Source organism: Bubalus bubalis, chromosome 14 (assembly GCF_019923935.1).
Source record: "Bubalus bubalis isolate 160015118507 breed Murrah chromosome 14, NDDB_SH_1, whole genome shotgun sequence".
Lineage (NCBI taxonomy): Eukaryota > Metazoa > Chordata > Mammalia > Artiodactyla > Bovidae > Bubalus > Bubalus bubalis.
The window spans coordinates 81410056-81435046 of NC_059170.1; the positions used below are offsets into that span (position 1 = coordinate 81410056).

The window sequence follows — 24991 nt, forward strand, 5'->3', positions numbered from 1 at the left end:
CAGACCTGATCCAAAGGTGGCTGGACACTCATAGGCTTATTTGAGCTCTGTCTCTTTGTCTCCAAAAGCAGGGAAGCAAGCTCAACAACAACATCTCACAGGCCACCTGTGGGCACTGCTGGGCTTGATAAATAACCTGCACTCAGTACATTATTACTGATTATCACTGTGACTCATGCTGCTAGAACTGATTATGAGGAAGCAGCCAAGAAACAAATATAGTAAATGCCACCACCCTAACCTTACAGATTTCCTCTGAGGTTAGCAAGTCACTCAAGAGGACATGGAAAATAAGCAGCAGAATTACGTCTACATCTGTGTTGAGGCGGGGAGAGCACCTCTGCCACGTGGGTCTTCAGGATGGGCAAAGATACCCTGTGTGCTTTTTCCCCCTGATGCAGATCTAGAGGTCTATACATGAAGAGAACCTAGAGCTGCTGTGCGAGACTCACTGAAAGTCTAGTCAGACTGTGTTTTTTTCTGTGCCCTAGCCAGCTTCAGCCCACATCCAGCCATCAGAACACAGATCCAGTTCTTCCTTCTTCACAGGACTGTGGGCGAGTAGTGACCAAAGGAGACAGTCTCTGGGTTGGGGACTGTCCTGTGTGTCCTCTGTGTGAGTGGGCCCTCTGACCATACTTTTGGACCGTGAGCGGCAATCAAGAGGTTGTTCAGCAAGTATTACAGGTGCTAGAGTGGCTGTCTGTCTTGTCTATGTCTATCCACAGAAACAGAAATGAAAATTCTCCCTCTCAATAACCAACCGCAAGCATTTAAAAGGTGATTTCAGGAACGACACAATGGCATACAGTGAATCTTTATTCTGACAACAAACAGCAGGGCTTAATCCCCTCATTTCAATTTATACTGCCCTCAGAAACGAAGATCATCATCACCTTTCAAAGTGACCTGGCTTGGCGGGGAAGAGTTGTTGAAGGCCGCTGAAAACAAGCAAGAAGAGGGCACAGCATCTTTCCTGATTTTTCATGTCCTCTTTTAAAACGGAGCTGAAACTTGGCCTGATGGCGCTTGTTATTAACAAGGGCCCTGACACGTCCTTGGCTCTGTGAGAAGCTGGTCAACTAGGATCTAAATTTGGGAAGAAGAAGGTATTGCTTAAATGAGCTGCCTGAAAGAGTCAAATTCTATTTCTGTCTGCTCGCTTCATGGTCCTGAATAGTTAGGAATCTCTGTTTTCTCTTACTTGCAGATAAAGATGTTGAATCTTTGGGTCTTAACTTTTTAAGATCTGCCTGTTTGAGACACCAAACTCTGTATCTGTCTTCCTTATCCCTGTCTCTCCTGGAAGCACTCTGTTGAGGGCATTTGGAGGTCCAATCTGAACCCTTAGACTCTGAGAGGGCTCTTGTGTTGCCGCAGGGTGCCGGACAGACTCCCTGATGCTTGCCAGACAACACTTGAAGAAATTCTTCCTAAAGTATTTGGCAACTGCCTCTCAGATTGCAGAAAGAAGAAGAAAGTCAACAAGACATGCTTGTAGATGAAGTGTGTGGTCACTCAAGAAAGTCTCTTTCTTGGGCAGAAAAACTGTCATGTTAGTCAAAACAGTTGCTGTAGTAATTATAAGGAGGAAAAATTAAAGACCAACTTATTTGGAGCCAGGGAGGAAAAGAAATGCTTTTGTAACAAACATTTACAACAAATTTATACGTCACCATCACCCCCCAGCCACCCCCCCCGCCCCATGTCCCACCCCAGAGATTCTCTGCTTGAGCCGACTCCAGTCAGGCCCCTCTGAACCTCCTTCCCAGCCAGGCTTTGAGTTCCGGACTTCCACGTCTGTCTTTACACTGCCCAGCATTAGCAAGAATCCTGCTGAGTTGCTTTAGCCAGAATCCCCCAACTCAGGATCTGATCAGCCTTTATATCTGACCTGATTCTTCAACCTCCACCACCTCCCAGGCGATTCTGATCACCCTGGCTTGCCTGAAGCAGGAATTCTACTCAGGTGGTTTAGCCAAAATCTCTCCTTATCCTGGATGTTTCCTTTTAGCAATTTTCCACCCAATGACTACCCCACCTGCTCCTTGGCTACAAATTCCTTTTTCTTTGTTATTTTCGAAGTTGGGCTCAATTTCTCTCCTCTCCTGGCAAACTCCCTTTGTAGTGGTCTCCTGAATACAATTTGTCTGATTATTTCTTTTAATTTTTATTTTTTTGCCACCCTTCACAGCATGTGGGATCTTATGTCCCCTACAAGGGATCAAACCCACACCTGCTGCATTGGCAATGTGGAGTGTTCACCGCTGGACCACCTGGGAAGTCTACCTTATTTTTTTAACAAATGTCATGAATAACATTTTCTTCAACATCTCCCCCTCCAAAAAAAATTCTTTGTGCTTTGCAGAAGTGCTTGAAACGTGACCATAAGCTAGTAAATCCTTCTTTCCAGTAAACCACTTCTAATAAAAACACAGTCAGTTCCAGAATAATAAACTGCAATGATTAAGGGATTAAACATATAGTAACATTCAAGACATATATATCTGAAGAGACTGATCCAAGAAATAATATTTTGAACGATGGCCAAGTACGAGTCAGCAGTCCATGTTGAATAGAGTCACTGAAAGGAAAGGAATCTCAAATGACTTCTATGGAATTTCCCTCTGAACGTCAACATTGCCCACTTAAACAGTCCCGCTTGTAAAAATGCTTTTTCTTGATATTGGCCACATGGGATGTCGTTCCTTTCCCATTTTATCTTCTGACACAGCTTATGTGTAGGTTTCCAGGGTGCACAGTCCCCCGGCCCTAAGGGCCAATCCCGACTCTATCACTTTTTATCGTGTCTCCAAGAGCTGCAGAAAGCACTGGAACAGGCACAGGAGGACCATCGCTACCAACCGAGAGAACCCTGAGCAAGACTTTTGAAGACTTGGCTTCAGAAAATTGCAGTCCGAAGGTTTAGCACGTGACCCTCCTACCCTGACAGAAGGACTGCTGCAGGAATTGGGTCATCTCGGGACAGACGCTAAGAGACACTTGGGAGAGGAGGAGATGGATTACAGGAAACGCCTCTAGAGAGAAGCAGGAGAAGATGCAGGAGCGGGCAGGGAGCGCCTGCACACCACGAGGCACCCGCAAAAGGAGAGGTGAGAAAGAGGACAGGGGAGGAAGGGTCTCAGATGCGGCACACTCCAAGAGCACCTCCACCAGGCGGACGGGAGCCTGGAGCAAGGACCGCCCGCCAGAGGAGCCTCGGCTGGAGCAGCAAACGGCAGGCTGCAGGCTCGGGCACACCACCCACCGGCGTGAGCCGCTGCTGACAGCTGCAGGGGTGAGCGTGCTGCAGCTGAAGGCCGCCCACTGCCTGCACTCCAAGATGGTTTTGTCTCAGAGGGAGATGCAAAGGGCACAGCCCCACAGCTGCCACAGAGCGGATCTCTGGCTAACCCTTCTCCAGATCCTCCTAAAGGAGCTCCGGTTCTGGTTTCTTAAGACCCTTGAATGTCCTTAGGAACTTTTTAGAAATATTAGGAAATACTTAAATAACAAGCAATTTGAGTCCCAGATATCTAAGCAATGAATTGCTAGATCATCACAGATGCTTATTCAATATCTGAGTTGAATGAGTTCCCGGCCTGGGACACAGTAGTGAATGAAAACAGAGTTCTCTCTCTCTGGCTTTATATTCTAGGGAGGATTTTGACAAAGAACACTAGGCAAATAAATAATATATCAGGAATGGATAAATGTGAAGATCAAAAGTCTGAAAAGTATGTATGTGCATGTGTGTGTGCACGTTTTTTAAGTAAGGTGATCATGAAGGTCTTTTGGCTGAGGTGAACTTGGGGAGGACTGGAATGAAGTGAAGAAGTAAGCTGTGAGAACTGACGATGCATGGGGAAGAACAGTCAGAGCAGAAGCTACAAGTACAAAGGCCCTCATATTTTCAGGGAACATCAGTGGTACAGTGAAGTGATAGGGGCTGTGTAGGGGACCTGTGAAGAGACAAGGACGACTCTGGAAATTATTTTGAATAAGGTAGGAAGCCACTGACGTTTTAAAGCAGAAGAGGGGTATACTCTAACTACATTCTAAAAAGATCCATCTAACTTATTTCCTCATAATGGTGCAGTGGGGTAGGTATTATCACCCCCATTTTAAAGACAAGGAAGCTTAGTGCCAAGTGAGTTAAAGACTGGTTCCTGGTCAGATATCTTGAGCAGCAAAGTCTAACTGAAGCTATTTCTGTTTAACTCCAAAGCCATGCCCTTAACCAACTATGTGTATTTCAAACTCTTCACGAAAGAGCTCTCCGGCAAAGATTTAACCTGAAATACCACTTAATACAAACCGTCTCTTTATCTGGGAGCAATATCCTGGCAACTTGGCTCTGGTGAGTATCCAAAGTTGAGAGACTCATCTGCCCTTTTAGGTACTTGGAAAAGGACCATCTGCAACTAGAGAGCAGCGACGACAACACCAAATGGTCCTCAGGGGGACTCTTTGTAGGAAGAAGATGCTAGCTTAGATGCCTGGCAAGCTATCTGGCTCAGTCCATCTGCTTCATTAAATGTTTTGACGAGGCAGGATTTCAAAGCAATTGATTACTATTTATGGTTTTAAGAATAAGTAGTTTAAAAACTATTTATTATAATTAGTAGGCTTACCAGGTGATGCTAGTGGTAAAGAACCTGCCTGCCAATTCAGAAGACATAAGAGAGTCGGGTTCGATCCTTGGGTCAGGAAGATCCCCTAGAGGAGACTCACAACCCACTCCAGTGTTCCTGCCTGGAGAATCCCATGGGCAGAGGAGCCAGGTGGGCTACAGTCCATAGGGTTGCAAAGAGTCGAACACAACTGAAGTGACTTAGCATGAATTATTATAATTAGTGTGCTTTTTATTAATTTATCAGAATCAATATTCAGGATTAGCGACACGTTTCCCTGTTGAGGATATTTTATGTCTATTTCTATTTATTGAAAGGAAATGTAATAGCACTGGAAACTCTACTCATTATTCTGTAATAACCTATATGGGAAAAGAATCTCAAAAAGAATGGAAATATGTATATGTATAATTGAATCACTTAGCTGTATGCGTGAAACTAATACAACATTGTAAATCAACTAAGTTCCATATAAATTAAAAGTTAAGTTAAAAAAATAAATTCACATTGTAAATCAACTATACTTCAATAAAAATTTTAATAAATAATTGTAAATTTAAATATTAAAAATAAAAGGTTTCAGTAAAAAAAGTAAAGTTACGTTTCATTCATAGTATTTTTTATCTAGTTGTGTGGGGTTTTCCCCCCCAAAATTTAGACTTGATGAAAAATTTTTTAACCTTAAATGGTGATTTTCACTGATCACAACGTAGAGGTATTAGGGTTTTTAGCAGGGCTTATTTGCTCTTAGGGGAAACTATATGAAAAATACTTTTCTGCTGATTGTCATTTCTTTAACAGAATCAAATTAAAAACTCCTGGCTGTAGTAATACAATAATCATGGTCTAAAATAGATAAAGCAAATAGGTGACTAAAACAGTTAAACAGCCTTCATTAATGAACTTCAGAAAGTTTGTTGTTTTTTTTTTGATAGGTAGGTAGTTTTCTCTTTTTTTTCCTCCCAGTCACACATATTTCCAAAAAAATGTTTCAAGAAACACTTGGAGTAACAGGCAAATTTAGCCTTGGAGTACAGAATGAAGCAGGGCAAAGGCTAATAGTTTTGTCAAGAAAATGCACTGGTCATAGCAAACACCCTCTTCCAACAACACAAGAGAAGACTCTACACATGGAAATCACCAGATGGTCAATACCGAAATCAGATTGATTATATTCTTTGCAGCCAAAGATGGAGAAGCTCTATACAGTCCGCAAAAACTAGACCGGGAGCTGACTGTGGCTCAGATCATGAACTCCTTATTGCCAGATTCAGACTTAAATTGAAGAAAGTTGGGAAGACCACTAGATCATTCAGGTATGACCTATATCAAATCCCTTTTGATTATACAGTGGAAGTGACAAAGAGATTTAAGGGATTAGATCTGATACAGTGCCTGAAGAACTATGGACAGAGGTTCGTGACATTGTACAGGAGGCAGGGATCAAGACCATCCCCAAGAAAAAGAAATGCAAAAAGGCAAAATGGTTATCTGAGGAGGCCTTACAAATAGCTATGAAAAGAAGAGAAGCAAAAGGCAAAAGAGAAAAGGAAAGATATACCCATTTGAATGCAGAGTTCCAAAGAATAGCAAGGAGAGATAAGAAAGCCTTCCTCAGTGATCAATGCAAAGAAATAGAGGAAAACAATAGAATGGGAAAGATTAGAGATCTCTTCAAGAAAATTAGAGATACCAAGGGACCATTTCATGCAAAGATGGGCACAATAAAGGATAGAAATGGTATGGACGTAACAGAAGTAGAAGATATTAAGAAGAAGTGGCAAGAATACACAGAAGAACTATAAAAAAGATCTTCATGACCCAGATAATCACGATGGTGTGATCACTCACCTAGAGCCAGACATCTTGGGGTGTGAAGTCAAGAGGGCGTTAGGAAGCATCATCACTACGAACAAAGCTAGTGGAGGTGATGGAATTCCAGTTGAGCTACTTCAAATCGTAAAAGATGATGCTGTGAAAGTGCTGCACTCAATATGCCAGCACATTTGGAAAGCACAGCAGTGGCCACAGGACTGGAAAAGGTCAGTTTTCATTCCCATCCCAAAGAAAGACAGTGTCAAAGAATGCTCAAACTACTGCACAATTGCACTCATCTTACACGCTGATAAAGTAATGCTCAAAATTCTCCAAGCCAGGCTTCAACAATACGTGAACCATGAACTTCCAGATGATCAAGTTGGATTTAGAAAAGGCAGAGGAACCAGAGATCGAATTGCCAACATCCTTTGGAACAGCAAAAAAGCAAGAAAGCTCCAGAGAAACATCTACTTCTGGTTTATTAAATATGCCAAAGCCTTTGACTGTGTGGATATTTTGTGAAAAATTCTTCAAGAGATGGGAACACCAGACCCTCTGACCTGCCTCGTGAGAAACCTGTATGTGGGTCAAGAAGCAACAAGAAGCAACAGTTAGAACTGGACATGGAACAACAGACTGGTTCCAAATTGGGAAAGGGGTACATCAAGTTGTATATTGTCACCCTGCTTATTTAATTTATATGCAGAATACAATATCAATATCAATAATCTCAGACAAGCAGATGATACCACCTTTATGGAAGAAAGCAAAAAGTAACTAAAGAGTTTCTTGATGAAAGTGAAAGAGGAGATTGAAAAAGTTGGCTTAAAACTCAACATTCAAAAAACTAAGATCATGGCATCTGGTTTCATTACTTCATGGCCATAGATGGGGAAATAGCGGAAACAGTGAGAGACTTTATTTTCTTGGGCTCCAAAATCACTGCAGATGGTGACTTCAGCCATGAAATTAAAAGACTCTTGCTCTTGGAAGAAAAGCTATGACCAACCTAGACAGCATATTAAAAAGCAGAGATATTACTTTGCCAACAAAGTCCTGTCTACTCAAAGCTATAGTTTTTCCAGTAGTCATGTATGGATGTGAGAGTTGGACTATAAAGAAAGCTGAGTGCCAAAGAATTGATGCTTTTCAACTATGGTGTTGGAGAAGGCTCTTTAGTGTCCCTGGGACTGCACGGAGATCCAACCAGTCCATCCTAAAGGAGATCAGTCCTGGGTGTTCATTGAAGGACTGACACAGACACTGAAGCTCCAATGCTTTGGCCACCTGATGCAAAGAACTGACTCATTGGAAAAGACCCTGATTCTGGGGAAGATTGAAGGCAGGAGAAGAAGGGGACAACAGAGGATGAGACGGTTGGATGGTATCATCGACTCAATGAACATGAGTCTGAGTAAAGTCTGGGAGCTGGTGATGGACAGAGTGGCCTGGCATGCTGCAGTCCACTACCATCTAGTTAAGTTAAGTTAAGTAGTAAGTTTAAGAAGGTAGATGGGCCCCTGGGCTGGAGCTGGTGTTTTCAACTAGAGTAAAATTGAAGCTTTGTTTTCCCTAGTCCCTCAGGACAAAGTTAATGGCAGGAGCTGCGCTCTGCTGGACTCAAGAGATGACCACTTGTGAAGTCAAGGAAACATCCCTGACTGCCCAGAAAGGTCCTTGGGGGTTAGAAAGGAGGGGGCACCAGCCCCATAGTAAGTGATGCCGAGCTTCCTATAGGCCTCTGCACCAGAATCCATCTTGGCAGAAACATGCTCATGCATCTTAGGGAGGGCCTTAGGACAGGTCACGTGCAAAAAAGAAATGAGATAATTGTACAAAGGTAAACAAAGGCCAGAGGAACAGTGATATATAAGCGATTTAAATGCTTCTTTACTGTGGTCCTCCTCATTAGGGAGGACGCCCACACCCTTTCTGGGTGTGAATTTCTGATGTGTGCATTTGTATTTTGGTCTTTGTTTACTAAGTTTTTTCAGCAGTTATTTATTTTTGGCTCTTCTGGGTCTTTGTTCCTATGCACGGTCTCTCTCTAGTTGCAGCAAGCAGGGGCCACTCTTCATTGCAGATGTGGGCTTCTCTTCACTGCAGAGCACAGCTCTCGGCCTGCAGGCTTCCGTAGCTGCGGCACACAGGCTCAGGCGTTGTGGCCCATGGGCTTAGTTCCTGGGAAGCATGTGGGATTTTCCCAGACCAGGGATGGACCCGGTGAACCCTGCATTGGTAGGCGGATTCTTAACCACTACACTATCAGGGAAGTCTTCTTCTGTCTCAAATAGACTGTTTCCCTGTGTGCATTCCCACAAGTTGTGCTGTGCTAATAATAATAAATTTTGTACCTGTTTTTATAGTTTTTGCCTCCTTGAAATATTGTTGATTTCCAATGGGGCAAGAGCCAGGACCACTTTGCTTCTAGCCTCTAGCCCGTTGGTGGACTAGCGACTAGAATTCCTAGTTTTCGTTCAGACTATGCAGGATCAATTCCTGGACAGGGAACTAAGGCCCTGCTTCAACATCGCTTACTGCTGTCTCTCAGAGAACATAAGCAATGAAACATGTCTTCCATAAAAACAACCAAACCAGAAGTAACAACAAACACATTCATTATCATTTTTAGGATAAGGGAATTCACAAGAAATTGAGCTTAAAGAAATACCATTTTCTTACTTGAGAAGGGACTTCAAAATGATTCACTTTAAAATATGCTGTATAGTTCCTTTGACTGTTCATTCGTTCACACTTGGATGAACTCTTATTAATTTAATGGCTGGGCCACACGCATGAACAGAATGCCATCCCGAAGAAAATGCCTCCAGGATGTCCTTGGGGCCCCTTCACCATCAGCCTGGAGAACCACAAGGCTGCACCTATCAACCCTAATTAAAGGATGCACGGGCATGCACTGAGCTCCTGCTCCGCTGTGGCCATAAACAAGGCTTGAAGGAGCAAACATGGTGCCCTTTCCTATTTACACTTCAGATAGGAAAAAAGCAAAAACAAAAAACAAAAACTCAAAACTAGCACTGTCCACAGGAAACTAACATAACACTGCAAATGAACTATATTTCAATTTTTAAACATGTTACAAATAAACAAGCACTGTCATTTTAGCCACTGAATTTTAACTAAGTCCTTTAGCATAGCACAGTCATACTCCAGAAACCTAAGTAACTAGCTCCTTATATTTTATTTTGTTGTTGTTGCTGAGTTGCTAAGTCATGTCGGACTCTTTACAACTCCATGGTCTGCAGCACACCGGGCCTCCCTGTCCCTCACTGCCTCCCACAGTTTGCCCAAGCTCATGCTCACTGAGTCAGTGATTCTATCCAGTCATCTCCTCCTCTGCTGCCCTCTTCTCCTTTTGCCTTCAATGGTTCCCAGCATCAGGGTCTTTTCCAGTGAGTTCGCTCTTCGCATACTCATGATTTATTTCCTCTCGTGTTGTATTGGTACATTTTGTTTTCAACAGTTCCTTAAACATCAAGGCTCCTTAAAATCAAGCCAGCCCAGATTTCCTTCTCTAGTTTCCTAGTGCACGTGTGTCTCGTCTTCCCATAAATAAGTCCTTCCTACGCCCTTGAAGAGCATCAATCTCCAGTATTAGAGTTTTCCATGAGACTGACTCAGACGCTGTTTCACGGGTGAGATGCTTCTATTCCTCCAGAGAATACAATTTTCTTCTACCTCAGCAAACAAATGAAGAAATATAAACGCAAAGAAACCTTACAGAGAGGCAAAAAAATATAAAAGTGAGACAAACAAATCTACAGCATCTTAGACAAGAAAGACAAAGGTAATTGATTATGCAGCAAAAGCTGATGTAATTACAGAGAAAAGAAAAAGAAGCTGAGGATGACTAAACTGAAAATTTAATAAGGCATTCATAAGGGAAAATGATGGCGCTAAAAGTAATTACCCAAAACTGAAAGTATCACCATGACCGTCAAAATTAATGTGCTATTCATTCCCATGTATCCTTATTTGTCTTTCAAGCTAGGTGTCTGCAAACTATAGCCCCTGATTTTGAAAACAAAGTTTTCTTGGAACTTACACTCATCTATGGACTGTTGAACGTTCTATGACTGCTGCCATGCTACAAAATAGTCGTGACAAAGACCATATGACTTTGCAAAACTTAAAATATATAATATCTGGTCCTTTTCAGAAAAAGTGTGCTCACCCCTGTTCTATGCCTTTCCAGTGTGAAATGACTGACTACATAAAGACTACCTACGATAACAGTGGTTGATTGCAGAGAGGGCCACACCCCTTCACCCCTCCTGAAACCACACTCCTTCCAAGGTGACTTGGCAGCCCCTTCCAAGGTCCCCACCTGCTTTGCTCCAGAGCAGGCAGCAGAAACAAGCAGGAAAGAGCCTGTCCCATCTGCTTGCAGGAGGTTGACAGAAGGTAGGGTGGAGATGAGATGGTCCTTCAAGACCAGCCTAAATCAATTGGCCCCCCAGTTGGACCAGCAAACATTTGAGTGTGCCCAGTCCAGCCCAGATGGCTGACCCACAGAATCAATGACTATAATTAATAAATGACCATCAAAATTAATGTACTATTCATTCTTCTGTATCCTTATTAATAAATGGCTGCAGTCTTAAACCACTGAAGGGTGTTAGAACATGCCATCCCAATATATGCCACTTTGCATATGGATTATTCTGAGCCGAAAGCAAATGGAAATCAACAGGTGCAGAAAGAAGCCTTGTCAGAGCTTCCCTTATCTAATTAAAAGCAGAAACTTCTGAGAAATAAGGACTTCCATGGAGCCTAGCTCCAGGGAGTTTGTAGCCATGAAGAAGACAGAAAGTCAGCACCAAGATGAGTCTGCACAAACCTGACTAAAATACCTTGATCTTGAATTAGTTTCACCATGTATTTACCTTCCCACAATTTTATACTCCTAGACATCCACTGAGACAGGCGAAAGGACTGGCCAAGGTCGTAACTTGTAAATGTCAGGGTTAAGGCTCCAATCAGAGTCTTTTGCCTTCAGGTCCACTTACTTCCAAGAACTTTCCAAACGATACAGACCTTTGATTAAAGACCTCCTGCTCTGGTTGCTAATGGGCTCTAAGCTCTGGGGGTTTGAGGGCACAAATGACATTATCCGCACTGCTGTTTCAAAGGCCGGTCAAGAGGAAGGAATGGGCCTGGGTGTTCTTGCAAAAAGCCTGGCTAACACTAGCTCCTGCAGCTTTGTTCCAGCGACGTTAAGGGATTGAGCGCTCAACTCCGGCCACACCTGTTCCATCAAATGGGGAAGAAGCCGCAAGACGAGGACAGCAGGACGGCTGTGAGGAGGCGGGGGTCACATTAGAGGCACCCCAGAGGAAGTGCACACTCTTCACACACATCTGCTTCCTAGCTCCCCTTTTCTAGCACTGAGATGTGAAGAAAACTGCCTATGGGGAAACACCCAGTAAGAGGAAGAACTAAGACTCCAATTCATCTCAAATCAGACTTCTGGTGTTCTCGAACCTGACTTTGTATCCCCAGAGTGCCCTCCCTCTCCTCTTACAAATCCATTCTCCGCACAGCTAAACTGTTACCAGAATGTAAACCAGATCACATCAGTCCTTGTGAAAATGGCTCCCCATAACACTCAGAAAGAAATCCAAGCTCCCCACCCCCATCATACACCCTCCGAGTCTCACACTCAAGTGTGTGTTCAAGTCTCTTGAAGGACTTGTTAAAACATATGCTGCTGGACCCATCCCCAGAGTGTCTATCAGATGAGCCTGAGAATCTGCATTTATTTCTTTAAAAAAAAAACAAACATTATTTTTGGCTGTGTTGGGTGTGCAGGCTCTTAGTTGCTTGGAGCACATGGGATTTTAGTTCCCTGGCCAGGGATTGAACTGGTGTCCCCTGCATTGCCAGGCAGATTTTTAACCAGTGGACACTAGGGGAGTCTCTAGAGTCTGCATTTCTAATAAAGTTCTAGGTGATGCTGATGATGCTTGTTTGGGAACGACTTTCAGAACTGCTGTACATGATGAGGCTTCTGCCTACTTCTCAGATTTCTATTTATACATCATGCCCCCGCTCACGATGCCCACTCCAGCCAGGATGCCAACAATGGCCCTGGGAGTGGAGGACGGAGAAAGGAACAGAATGTCTCCATTTGTTCACCTTCTTGAGTAATTTACTATGCTTGTCAACTCCCCTTCTGAGCCATTTATTTTTAACTAAAACCTAGGTGATTTCTATATATGCAAACTGTTTCTTGGGTACAACAAAACTTAAAATGATAAATACTGTTCATTTTAGGGAGAAGAACCACATCAGCACATCCATAAATTACCCATTCTCTGGCCCTCTCTTTGCCAGCATCAGAGCCCACCAGATTCTTGGACTAGAAATCCCAATCATGTTGCATACTCCTTACTCTTCCTCGCCTTGTAAATCCACTGGGTTAGGAAATCTAATTCATTTCCACCCTGAACCTCTTCTCTGATGTCCTATGTGTCTAAATGACTGTTCAGCCAGTCATTCAATCCCACCTTTACTCTCTCAGACACAAGTAATCAGGCATAACCACTTTCCAGTCATATTCAGACCTTACTCTTTTCCTGCTTAACACACACACACACACACACACACACACACACGCACACACACAACGATTCACAGTGCTTTCAGGATCTAGTGCCAATGCCTTTCTGGAGAGTAGAGCACTTCTGGGGGGACACTGCTCATCTCTGCAGCTGTGGCTCCAGCCTTCACCCTCCCCAACAGCAGCTGGACAAACCACCCCCTGCATCCCACACACAGGCCCCTGCACAAGGGTGGACCCTTCCCTCATCTCAGCTGTGCTTTGATCCACTGATGGACTCACCCAAACCAAAGGGGGCTTGCCCTCTGAGGCCTTCTCAGTCCCCCAGACCCACTGCCCAGGTGGTCTCCTGACCCCACAAGAAGCACAACCCACTACTTCCCTATCACAGCGTCAGGAGAGCGGGGCTGAGGGTGGAACGACACCGAGGGCTGCAGCTGAGGGCCTGCAACGTCACACCGAGATGCCGGGATGCACTTCAGTGGATGAAACAGTGACAGGCTGCGTTTTTTGTTTTGTTTTACACGTCCAGTTCTAGCAGGGTCTGGCGTCAGAAGACAGCAGGATGAAGCCAATAACTGAGCTCATCATCTACCAGGCACATGTAGTATAGGTTCCTTAGGATAAAAATTCAGAAATGGAACTCCATGGAACTCATTTCCCTACTTCTCCTCCCCTTTCCCAATGTGAAATTTACTATATTTGGTTTTGTGATTGGCTGTAAATAATGGACACAAGTCTCTATTTCATGCACCATCAACTATCAACATTTCCTCCCACTGAGACTATTAAGCCTCCAGTTTTTCCTCTGACTCCAACCAGTTCTACTTTCCAAGATCTATCTGTACCCTTACTTTGCACTGACAAAGTTAACAGATTTTTTTCATTCTGTTCTGTCAAAAATAATTAAATATCCTGTCTACTGTGAGGTTGACTCTAAGCATCGAAAGACTAATGAACGTGACTGTAACTGTTCTTATCATTATCATGACTCTGTAAGTATCCATCATTGTAAATATAAGTAATAGGCTACAATTCCACCCTCTACATTTTGAGCCAGATATCCTGACTCCATGGGTGCAATTCAGTTTAAACTATCCAAAACCTGAGAATGCGATAAAAAGATGGCTATGTATTAATATCCGTTACATATTTTACAGGAGCAATGTCTAGAGGGCATTTCCAAGGATGATTTATTTCTATAGAAGAATGTCGCCTTTTTTTGATGTGAACCATTTTCAAAGTCTTTATTGAATTTCTTACAGTATTGTCTCTGCTTTATGTATTGGTTCCTTGGCCGTGAGACGTGTAGGATCTTAGCTTCCCAACCAGGAAGCGGACCCGTATCCTCTGCGTTGGAAGGCGAAGTCTTAACCACTGGTCCACCAGTTTAGTCCAGGAAATTTATTGTTCTCTAGGGCAGGGACATGGGCTTCCCAGGTAGCGCTAGTGGTAAAGAACCCACCTGCCAATGCAAAGACTTAAGAGACACCAGTTCAATCCCTGGGTGGGGAAGATCCCCAGAGAAGGAAATGGCAACCCACTCCAGGATTCCTGCCTGGAGAATCCCATGGACAGAAGAGCCTGGAGGGCCACAGTCCATGGGGTTGCAGAGTCGGACACGACTGAAGTGACTTAGCACAGCACTGGGCAGTGACTGGTTTAGCATCTGCCTGACAAAACGCCTTGTCTCTCTTCCTCCGGTACTCTCACAATGAGCTTTATCCTCCTGCTAGTCACTGAAGACCTAAATTAATCTGCAAGTCAAAGTACACTCTGTGCGGGTGTGCTTTTGGCCTTTTGAACATTACACTTGGACGACTCTGTGCTGCAGTAATGGACAGCCCAGGCGTGTAGGCTGCCTGGGCCTTGGGTGCGCCCCTGAGGCCTTCAGCTCGGCTCTGGAGCTGCCTTGAAGACAGGCCACATTCAGCCTGTTCCACTCAGCCCTACTTCAGCTTCGACTGATCTGCCATTTCCATATTCCTCTGGGGTTGGCAACTGCCTTAACTGTTTCTGTTTTCCTAGCAGCGGTTGTGATGTCTGTGTGCAGGGGAGGCTATTGAGGGTTTCCGTAGGAGGGGCTAATAAACACCAAGGCTTAGCCAGAAAAGGTACTCCATCTGGGCAGCTTGCCTCAGACACAAAGTCCCAGGCGAGGAAAAGGGCAGCCCAACCCATGCCGGGATCTGGGATGTGGGGAGAGTGGCAGCTGAGGGGAGTCATCTAATAAGACATCTAAATCTCTGCTCCGGCTACCACTGAGAAGAAATGGCTGATGAAACTGTAGATTCTAATTAAGTGAACTGAGAGTTCCTTCTGCACGTTGGGAAAAGAGGATGGTATTTTAAAATCTGCCTGTAGTTTGAGTTGATTGTCTAGAAAATCATGCTGTCCAATAAGATAGCCACCAGCCACATGGAGCTATGTAAATTTTAATTAATATTAAGATTAATAAACTCAGTTCCTCAGTCCCACTGGCCACATTTTTTTTTTTCAAATGCCAAACTAAATTAATTTTGCTAAAGAGAAACTGTTGCACTCTAAGAAAAATGAGTGCAGTCTAGATTTTGTGCTTGGGTTAGGAGGGAAAGGGGCTTCCCGGGTGGCTCAGTGGTAAAAAGTCCACCTGCCAAGCAGGAGACCCAGGGTCTTGAAGGTCCCCTGGAGAAGGAAATGGCAACCCACTCCAGTATTCTTGCCTGGAGAATTCCACGGACAGAGGAGCCTGGGGGGCTGCAGTCCATGGGGTCGCAAAGAGTCGGACACAATTTAGCAACTAAATGACAGCCGCAAACAGGAGGGAAAAACCCTGAGATTACCAACCATGTATCACAATCCTCTTAACATGTGGTAAGAGCAGCCAGGATACAGACCATGTCCATCATTGCAAATTTCTGCTGGTGACCACTTCTCGAGAAGGACAACAGACCACTTTGCTTTCAAGGGATAAACGTCTTCAAACTTTTGGTTTGTTTAAGTACATCCGTTCTCTTTCAAGATTATGCAAACGTGAGGTCTCACAAGAGTCTGGACACAAGAGTTTGAGCTGGACCGGGAGCCACACTGCGCAGGGTGAGACGGGACCAGAATTCCCCCTGTTCCTCCTTGGTTTGAGAGGACATTTTTGTTGTTTTCATTTGGAGAAGAGGAATTTCATATGGGGAAAAAGGAAAAGGGTGAATTATGAATTAGAAAAGGATTCTGAGGGAGAGGTCAAAAAGTGAAAGAAAAGTAACAACAACAGGTCTCTTGGAAGAGTTGGGTGAAAAAGAAGGTGGCATAGAGACAGCTGTCGGCCCGACTGAGATTTACTCCTCAGGATCTCCACTGTGTCCTGCTGAGTGCTGGAATTCGCCTCTGCTCCCACCAAACCTTTAATAAATGCCTGTTTCACACAGCACCCTTGTTCCTGAGGTTTGGGGACGTAATGTGTTTAGGGAGGGAGATAAACGAGAGCAGAGGGCAGTCCTGGGAATAGAGTGACAAGGAAGCACTGAGGAGGGACCTCCCTGGCGGCCTAGCAGCTGAGGCCCCACGCACCCACTCAGAGGCCGTGGGTTCTGGCCCTGTTTGCAGAAATGGGATCCCGCACGAAGCACAGCGCAGGCCAAAAAGTTAAAAAATGAAGTAGGTCAGATGCTATACTTAAGAGCAGTCACAATAAAAATAAAAGGCAGGCACTGAGGAGATGAGTATTTCGAGGATGCTGTAAGTACCGAGGAATTCTAGGAAAGGCTGGGGAGGGTTCTCATAGCCAGGAGACAGGGTCTTCCGGCTTTTAATAAGGACCCAGAAGGGAAGTCAGGAAGCCAGCGGAATCAGAAACACGTGGGCTGCACATGCACTGCCGTTCCTCTCCTCTGCAAGAGAAACATCTCTGAAGATTTTTGCATCACTTGTTGCATTACTTAGAAAACAAAACAGGTTTGGCATGTAAGTAATTTAAAAGTCAAGTAAAGTTAGATAAAAAGAGCTACTGAAGCGGCATGAGAATACAATCAGAGGCTACAACGCAGGCTGCAGTTTCTGAAGTTTGGGGCTACCTCAAAAGAAATCCTTCAGCAGAAATAATAAAATAATACTTAAATACAGTTGCACGGGTTACATTTTTTGTCAAAAGAATACATATTTTTAAAACAGTGTTTAGGGAGTATTTTTGTTTTTTTAATCTGACCTAGTAAATGATTTGAACACTGATTTGAACACTTCCCTGCCTTCTTTAAAGCAACATGTGGAACACAATATAATGTTTACCCGGTCCTAGGGGCCGTCATGGTAACATTAGCTGCCACACGGTGCTGAAGGCACTCACCCCTTCCTTCACAAAAGGCCCCTTTGCTGTGGCGTTTGTGGCATGATCAGGTTGTGTTCTCTCTAATTCCTGTTCCTCCCACTTGCTGTCAGTTGTCATTTCTCACTGCTGTTCAGGCAAAAAACTGTAGAAACAAGCCTTATCTATTTATATTTTGTTGCCTTAAATATTTTAATGGCCGTGGCTCCAAAGAACCGACTCTTACAAGATAGGAAAATACAGTTGACCCTTGAACAACATGGGATTTTAGGGGTACCAACCTCAGTTCAGTTCAGTCAGTCAGTCGTGTCCGACTCTTTGCGAATCGCAGCACGCCAGGCCTCCCTGATCATCACCAACTCCTGGAGTTCACTCAGACTCACATCCATCGAGTCAGTGATGCCATCCAGCCATCTCATCCTCTGTCGTCCCCTTCTCCTCCTGCCCCCAATCCCTCCCAGCATCAGAGTCTTTTCCAATGAGTCAACTCTTCGCATGAGGTGGCCAAAGTACTGGAGTTTCAGCTTTAGCATCATTCCTTCCAAAGAAATCCCAGGGCTGATCTCCTTCAGAATGGACTGGTTGGATCTCCTTGCAGTCCAAGGGACTCTCAAGAGTCTTCTCCAACACCACAGTTCAAAAGCATCAATTCTTTGGTGCTCAGTCTTCTTCACAGTCCAACTCTCATATCCATACACAACCACAGGAAAAACCATAGCCTCGACAAGACGGACCTTTGTTGGCAAAGTAATGTCTCTGCTTTTCAATATGCTATCTAGGAGGGCAATCAAAAATCTGACTATAACTTTATAGTCAGGCCTCCATATCTGCTGTTTCCACAGATTCAGCCCTCTGAGGACTGTAAGCTTCTACGGTAGGTATTTGGGCTTCCCTGGTGGCACAGTGGGAAACAATCCAATGCAGGAGATGCAAGAGATGTGGGTTTGATCCCTGGGTAGGGAAGATCCCCTAGAGAAGGAAATGGCAACCCACTCCAGGATTGTTGCCTGGGAAAGCCCATGGACAGGGGAGCCTGGCAGGCTACAGCCCACAGGGTTGCCAAGAGAACTAAACAACAACAACAAATGGTAGGTATTTATTGGAAAAAAAATCTGTGTAAAAGTGTACCGTGAAGTTGTTCATGTTCAAACCTATGTTGTTCAAGGCTGAACTGTAATAAGAAAAGCTGGCTACAGTCTGTTTGAAACACTCTGGCTTTCTGACTTTAATAAAGGGAAACCTCACTAAAACGGAGTTGGGAGGCCAGGAGGGGGAGCTCTCACAAGCGACCACTGCATGTAACTACATTTAACCTCTTTGAAATGACCTTCTCTAAGGAACTGAAAGCCAGGAAGTCTTTTTTAATTATCCTCTGGATTTCCAGAGCCTGGGAAACTGCCTCAGAATTATCAGTTACAGACAAGAATCATCACTGGAGAGAACCATCAAATGAATACAGGCCCCCCCAAAGGAAAAGATGTTACATGGTCTCTTCCACAAGAAGTCAACCAGCCCAGCAGATCGCCCGTGAGCGGCAGCCACTTCCCTCCTGTCACTTTTCTCCAGTGGATTTTTATTCAAAACGACCCTTCCCAACTTCCTTTTTCTCTCAACAATACTGTTGCCCTCCTTCATTAGCTGGACTTGTCAATGGCTTTTTTTTTTTTTTTTGTCTTTATTGAATTTGTTACAATATTTCTTCCACTTTATGTTTCCTGGACTTTTGGCCACATGGCATGTGGGACTGTAGTTTCCTGACCAGGGAGAGAACCTACCCCCTGCCTTGGAAGGCAAAGTCTGAACCACTGAACCACCAGGGAAGGTCCCTTGTCAATGGCTTTTACTATAGTGTGTTTGTCTCAAATTGCAATTCCTCTGCTATTCCTAAAGAAACACATTTTTGCTGGTAAAGTAACTTTTATTTTTAAGGTCAACACCAATTTTATATGTTTCATGAAGAGATATATTTAAGAAGCTACTTTTTTTTTACTTGTCATCCTAGTAAAATAGCACTAAAGAAAGTTGAAAGCTTAATGAGATTGTATTTAATACTTGTTAAGATCTCTTTTCTTCTAGCTTTATCTCATTTTCAGAGGAACCTGGAAGAAAGCAAATGCCTTCAGAAGTGCAAGTCATCAGTATTAAATATAAGTGAGTTGTGATGATTAATAACCAAAACCAAAAAACCATCATGAGAAATAAAAATAATTGGATGATGATAAACTTCCAGTTTATCAAATCACATTACAATTTATCCAAAAAAAGTACTTTTTCTCTAATAGGTTTCTGCTTATATGACAACAAAAGAAACTCTCAGCCAGTGACTACATTTAATCTCTACAAAATGACCTTATCTGAGGAACTGAAAGTCAGGAAGTATTTTTAAATTATCCTATAGATTTTCAGAGCCTGGGAAACTGTCTCAGAAAACTGCAAATCTTTTGGGGTACTCTAGCAGATTCAGGGAGAGATGTCTCTTGTCAGCTCACAGTGAAGGGCAACTGCGATCATCGTGGTGGCACGGGTACTCAGTCTAGACCTGGTGGACCTGGGAGAAAGCTTGGAAGTGCATCCAAGCTAGTCTTGGCTTTCTTTGCCAAGATGTAAGAAGTGGACGAAAGCAGGCGAGTGAATTTACTTTGTGGGCTTCCCTCATAGCTTAGTTAGTAAAGGATCCGCCTCCAAAGCAGGACATCCCAGTTCGATTCCTAGGTTGGGAAGATCCGCTGGAGAAGGGATAGGCTACCCATTCCAGTATTCTTGGGCTTCCCTGGTGGCTCAGCTGATAAAGAATCCACCTGCAAAGCGGGAAACCTGGGTTTGATCCCTGGGTTGGGAAGATCCCCTGGAGAAGGGAAAGGCTACTCACTCCAGTATTCTGGCCTAGAAAACTCCATGGACTATACAGTCCATGGGGTCACAAAGAGTCAGACACAACTGAGCAACTTTCACTTCTTCACTTCAGGTTTGAACTATATCAAATTGTTGATACTAATCATTTTTAACCTAAAAGATGAAAACGTAATATGATTTAAACTAATATTTTGAATGTGTTAAAGTACAGATTTTCATATGGATCTCAGGGATTACTATGTCCTCTCACCTCTTCAATTATCAAGAAAATGTACAAACTATAATAAAACCAGACTGGGTTGGGATCAATTACATCTAAAATCCCTTTTGACATTAGATATTAGACATATACAGTGAATTTGGCAGTTGCAGGCATTCTGCTAGTCCCTGGAGAGAAAAAGATAAGTAAAATACGGCCCTTGAACCTCAGGGTCAGGGTATACTACGAGAGATGAAAAAATTAAATAAAAAGATGAGTACAGTGTAATATGTGCAAGGGTACATTAGAGGTAGCACACAGGAATGATCAATTCTTATTGAATGGGTCAAGGAAGATATTAAAGAATAAAGATTTCTCATTTGGGTTCTGAACGATGAATAGGAGTTTGCCAGTGAAACAAGGAGGGATAAGTGCATTTCAGGAAAAGGCAGCAGTATATACAAAGCATGAAATAGAATAGTTCATTGGGGACATTGTAAGTGTATTGTTAGTGTTAAAACCAATAAATGTGCATTGAAAACTAGTGGGGAACAAGATTGGAGAATTAGGTAAAAGTCAAATTATGGAAGGCCTTGTATTTCATTCTGATGCATTTCCTTCATCCTATAATACAATAGAAAGTCATGGAAGCATTTTAAATAGAGGAAGAAGAGGTTCTGATTTACATTTTCAAAAGATTACTCTATATCGATGGAAGAGGGAAAAAAAAAAAGAGAGAGAGAGGGAGTAGAAAAAGACTAGAAAAAAACTACCAAAGAGTTAAGAGTGGTTGCCTCCAAGTGGTAGAAAATTGTTTTCTCTTTCTTCTTACAGCAGAATGTGGTTTTCTGTTCTTTCAGAGAAGCAGTAAAACTTCAGTCATATAAGTAACTGTCACCCTAATACGCCGATTCAGTACAGAGAACACTGACCACATTTGAGTCCATCCTTTTCTTTCCTCAATTTTGTTTACACAAAGCAACTACGGTGCAAACCTAGAAAGCATCCTGCTACACACTGTGGAAAACCAAGCAACACATTACTGAGTTGTGTCAGCCCATAGACCTCATGAGAAAAGCCTGATGATATGAAGCTCTGGGAAGCCACATATAATATATTCCATGGATTTTGAAAGGAACCAATTCTGACTCTACATGAAGTCTGAACAGGTTTTGCATCTTACTTCACCGTAGAGGCAATAGAGTTTCATCACATACCCCTCCCAAAGTCACTTCAAATTCAAGTAAAATCTAAGAAAAACAACATATTAACAATGCAAAGGGGCTGAATAGACTGGCGAACCCAAGCCCCTGGTTTCTAGAAAATCTGGAGCCACCGCCACCTTGCAAGGGCACAAGCAATAAATGGTAGAAGCAGAAGTATGCAAAGCTTTGGTTAACTTGGTCTGTATAAATTAGACAAGCAAAGCAAGTGACCAGCACAAAGTCCGATCGCTATTACATGTATGACAAATATAAAGTTTTATGAGGAAAGAATGCCTGAAGCACTTGATTAAGCAAAAACTATCACTCCATGAAACCCATCTGTAAAATAAGCATAATTGTGGCAATGACCTAATAAGGTTATTGTAAGGAGTTGAACAAATACTACACAGGAAGTGCTTAGAAAGTTTTCTGGCACACATTGAGCACACGATAATTTATACTGTCATCATCCTTATTATAGCTGGCGCAGAGACAGTGCTCAATAAATTATACTATTATTATCATTATTATATCGCATAACTTTGACTCTTTCCAACTATTCCAACTCATAAATCTCCAAGATGTTCTTACTTATGTCAAATACTATTTACTCAATACTGTAATTAAATTAAAATGAAAAAATCATGTTTTGAGAGAAAAGATTAATAACACTCCCTTACCTCTTCATATCTGTCAAAAACTGCTCCTTCTTGCAAAAAGGAAGGAACTTCCTTCTGCCAATTAAATTCATAAGGTTTGGCCATGATTAGAGTCAAGACCTGAAAATGAAAAAGAATATATAATGAGTGTACACAATTAAAAAAACAAGTGCAGGGCAAAGGTTAATCACTTGATATTTATGTGTTTGCAAAAGCTTTGCTTCATACACATAGACTAAGTCCATTAATTGACTTTTGTTTTTTTTTTTCCTTCTTCTCTTCATCTGACCCTGAATCCCCTTGTCCTGGTTGCTACACCTAAAGAAATAACATGAAGAAATAACAGAGGTGATCATTTGGAAGGCTTCCCCCTTTCTCTTGAAATCCTATAAAGTAATTTTAAACATAAAATCTGAAGTCTTTGGATGAAACACACACACACACACACAGCTAAACTTATACATAGGATAGGTAGGGTACAAAGAGTGAGTGGTTCTATAAGCCTGCACTAGACTATTTTTCCCTCCTTCCTGTTATCTTGTATCTGCTTTCTTTATAAAGGGGGCTCATATTTCTTTATTCTATTTTTCCCTCTTATTATTTGCGAGTTTTATTTTTCATTTTAAATTTTCTATTAGGAAAATTCTTAAATTTTTAACACTCATAGATCTTCTATTCTGCCAATATCTGGAATTTAAAATATCCCACACCCTAAAATGTTTTTTATTTCCCTTCATTCCATATTTCTTTCCCTCCTGCTGCTGCTGCTGCTAAGTCGCTTCAGTCGTGTCTGACTCTGAGACCCCATAGACGGCAGCCCACCAGGCTCCGCTATCCCTGGGATTCTCCAGGCAAGAACACTGGAGTGGGTTGCCATTTCCTTCTCCAATGCATGAAAGTGAAAAGGGAAAGTGAAGTCACTCAGTTGTGTCCGACTCTTCACGCCCCCATGGACTGCAGCCTACCAGGCTCCTCCATCCATGGGATTTTCCAGGCAAGAGTACTGGAGTAGGGTGCCATTCCTTCCCTCCAGCACTTCCTATATAGATATAATCCTGGATTTTAATGCTAGATCATAACTTCCTTATTGTTTTCTTTTCTTTTTCTTTTCTTTTGGGGAAAATGGATACAGAAGGTTCAAAGACCACCTGATAGAAGCACTTAAAGAAAAGCCAACAGAAGGATGGGAATATTTAAAGTGACAGTACAAGAACATTTCTGAAATCTGACATTTGTGTCCTCAATACGAAAAAAATTGAGTGATGCTGGTGGTATAAATGGTAGTGGAAGATATACACAACTAAATGTATCTTGAGGTGAAACTAATTGTGAAAGATTTAATGTATTATATATTCTGTCAAGAAGGAAAAAAAAAACTTAGAAATAGGAGATATGGGAAGTAAGATATTGGAAGGAAGAAAGAAGAAAGTTTAAAAAAAGAGACAGTTTACTCTTAAGTTTTATATCTTTTACAAAAAGAAAAAATGAAAGTACAAGAAAAAGATAAAGAAATTACAATCTAGTATCCAAATCCCAGATTACATCAATACAAGAGGTGCTGGAGGGAAGCAAATATGGAACAAAGGGCAACAACATTTTAGGGTGTGGAATATAGGTAATTAAAATTCTAGATATTGGCAGAAAAATAGAAGATCATTTATGAGTGTTAAAAATGTAAGAGTTTTCCTCACAGAAAATATAAATGCGAAGTATAACTTCCAAGTTAATAAGAGGAAAAAACAGAACAAAGAAATGTGAGCCTCCATTAAAAAGATAAAAGATGTGGGAAAGGAAGGGGAAAAAAGAAGAACACACAATAACCAGGAAACACAAAGTAAAATTACAATATATTACTAATTCTAATAAATATGAATTTTCTAAATTCATTTATAAAGAAAGAGCCCTTCAAATTAGGAAGCATTATAGTTGTTTACCAGAAATATTTATAGAATGAAAGCTATATAGGAAGTTTAAAAATGAAGGGAGGAAAGGAAGATATAACAGACATAGGTTAGGAAAGGAGCAGGTGTAAAAATAATATTAGACAAAATACACTTCAAGGAAAAAAGAAAGAGACAATGAGAACTCACATGAAGAGAAGGGGTGATAAAAATTATTTAAAAGTTATTAATATTAAACATGTGACCACAGAGCATCAAAATATCTATTGAAAAACTGAAAATACAAAGAATAAATGGCAAAGTCACAAACAGATAACAATTATCAGAAATTAATGGAAGACTATTGAGGATCTTATTATCACACATAGAAACTTAATGAAACAACTTAAATGACTCAGTCAGTCAGTCAGTTCAGTCGCTCAGTCGGGTCCGACTATGTGTGACCCCATGGACTGCAGCACACCAGGCCTCCCTGTCCATCACCAACTCCTGGAGTCCACCCAAACTCATTTCCATTGAGTTGGTGATGCCATCCAACTGTCTCACCCTCTGTCATCCCCGACTTCTCCTGCCTTCAATCTATTCTAGCATCAGGATCTTTTCCAATGAGTCAGTTCTTCACATCAGGTGGCCAAAGTATTGGAGCTTCAGCTTCAGCATCAGTCCTTCCAATGAACACCCATGACTGATCTCCTTTAGGATGGACTGGTTGGATCTCCCTGCAGTCCCAGGGACTCTCAAGAGCCTTCTCCAACACCACAGTTCAAAAGCATCAATTCTTCGGCACTCAGCTTTCTTTATAGTACAACTCTCACATCCATACATGACTACTAGAAAAATCATAG

The 24991-nt window shown here is 42.4% G+C and overlaps 1 protein-coding gene across 12 annotated transcripts in view; it reads right to left on the reverse strand.

Annotated features, from left to right (window-relative positions):
* Window positions 1-24991, reverse strand: part of PLCB4 (phospholipase C beta 4) — a 480542-nt gene that overhangs the window by 173006 nt on the left and 282545 nt on the right. For all 12 annotated transcript variants that reach the window (XM_044928306.2, XM_025264595.3, XM_044928310.2 and 9 more), the window contains one exon: window positions 22267-22365. In XM_044928306.2, coding sequence (XP_044784241.1) covers window positions 22267-22365 — 99 coding nt within the window. The remainder of the gene's footprint in view (window positions 1-22266; window positions 22366-24991) is intronic.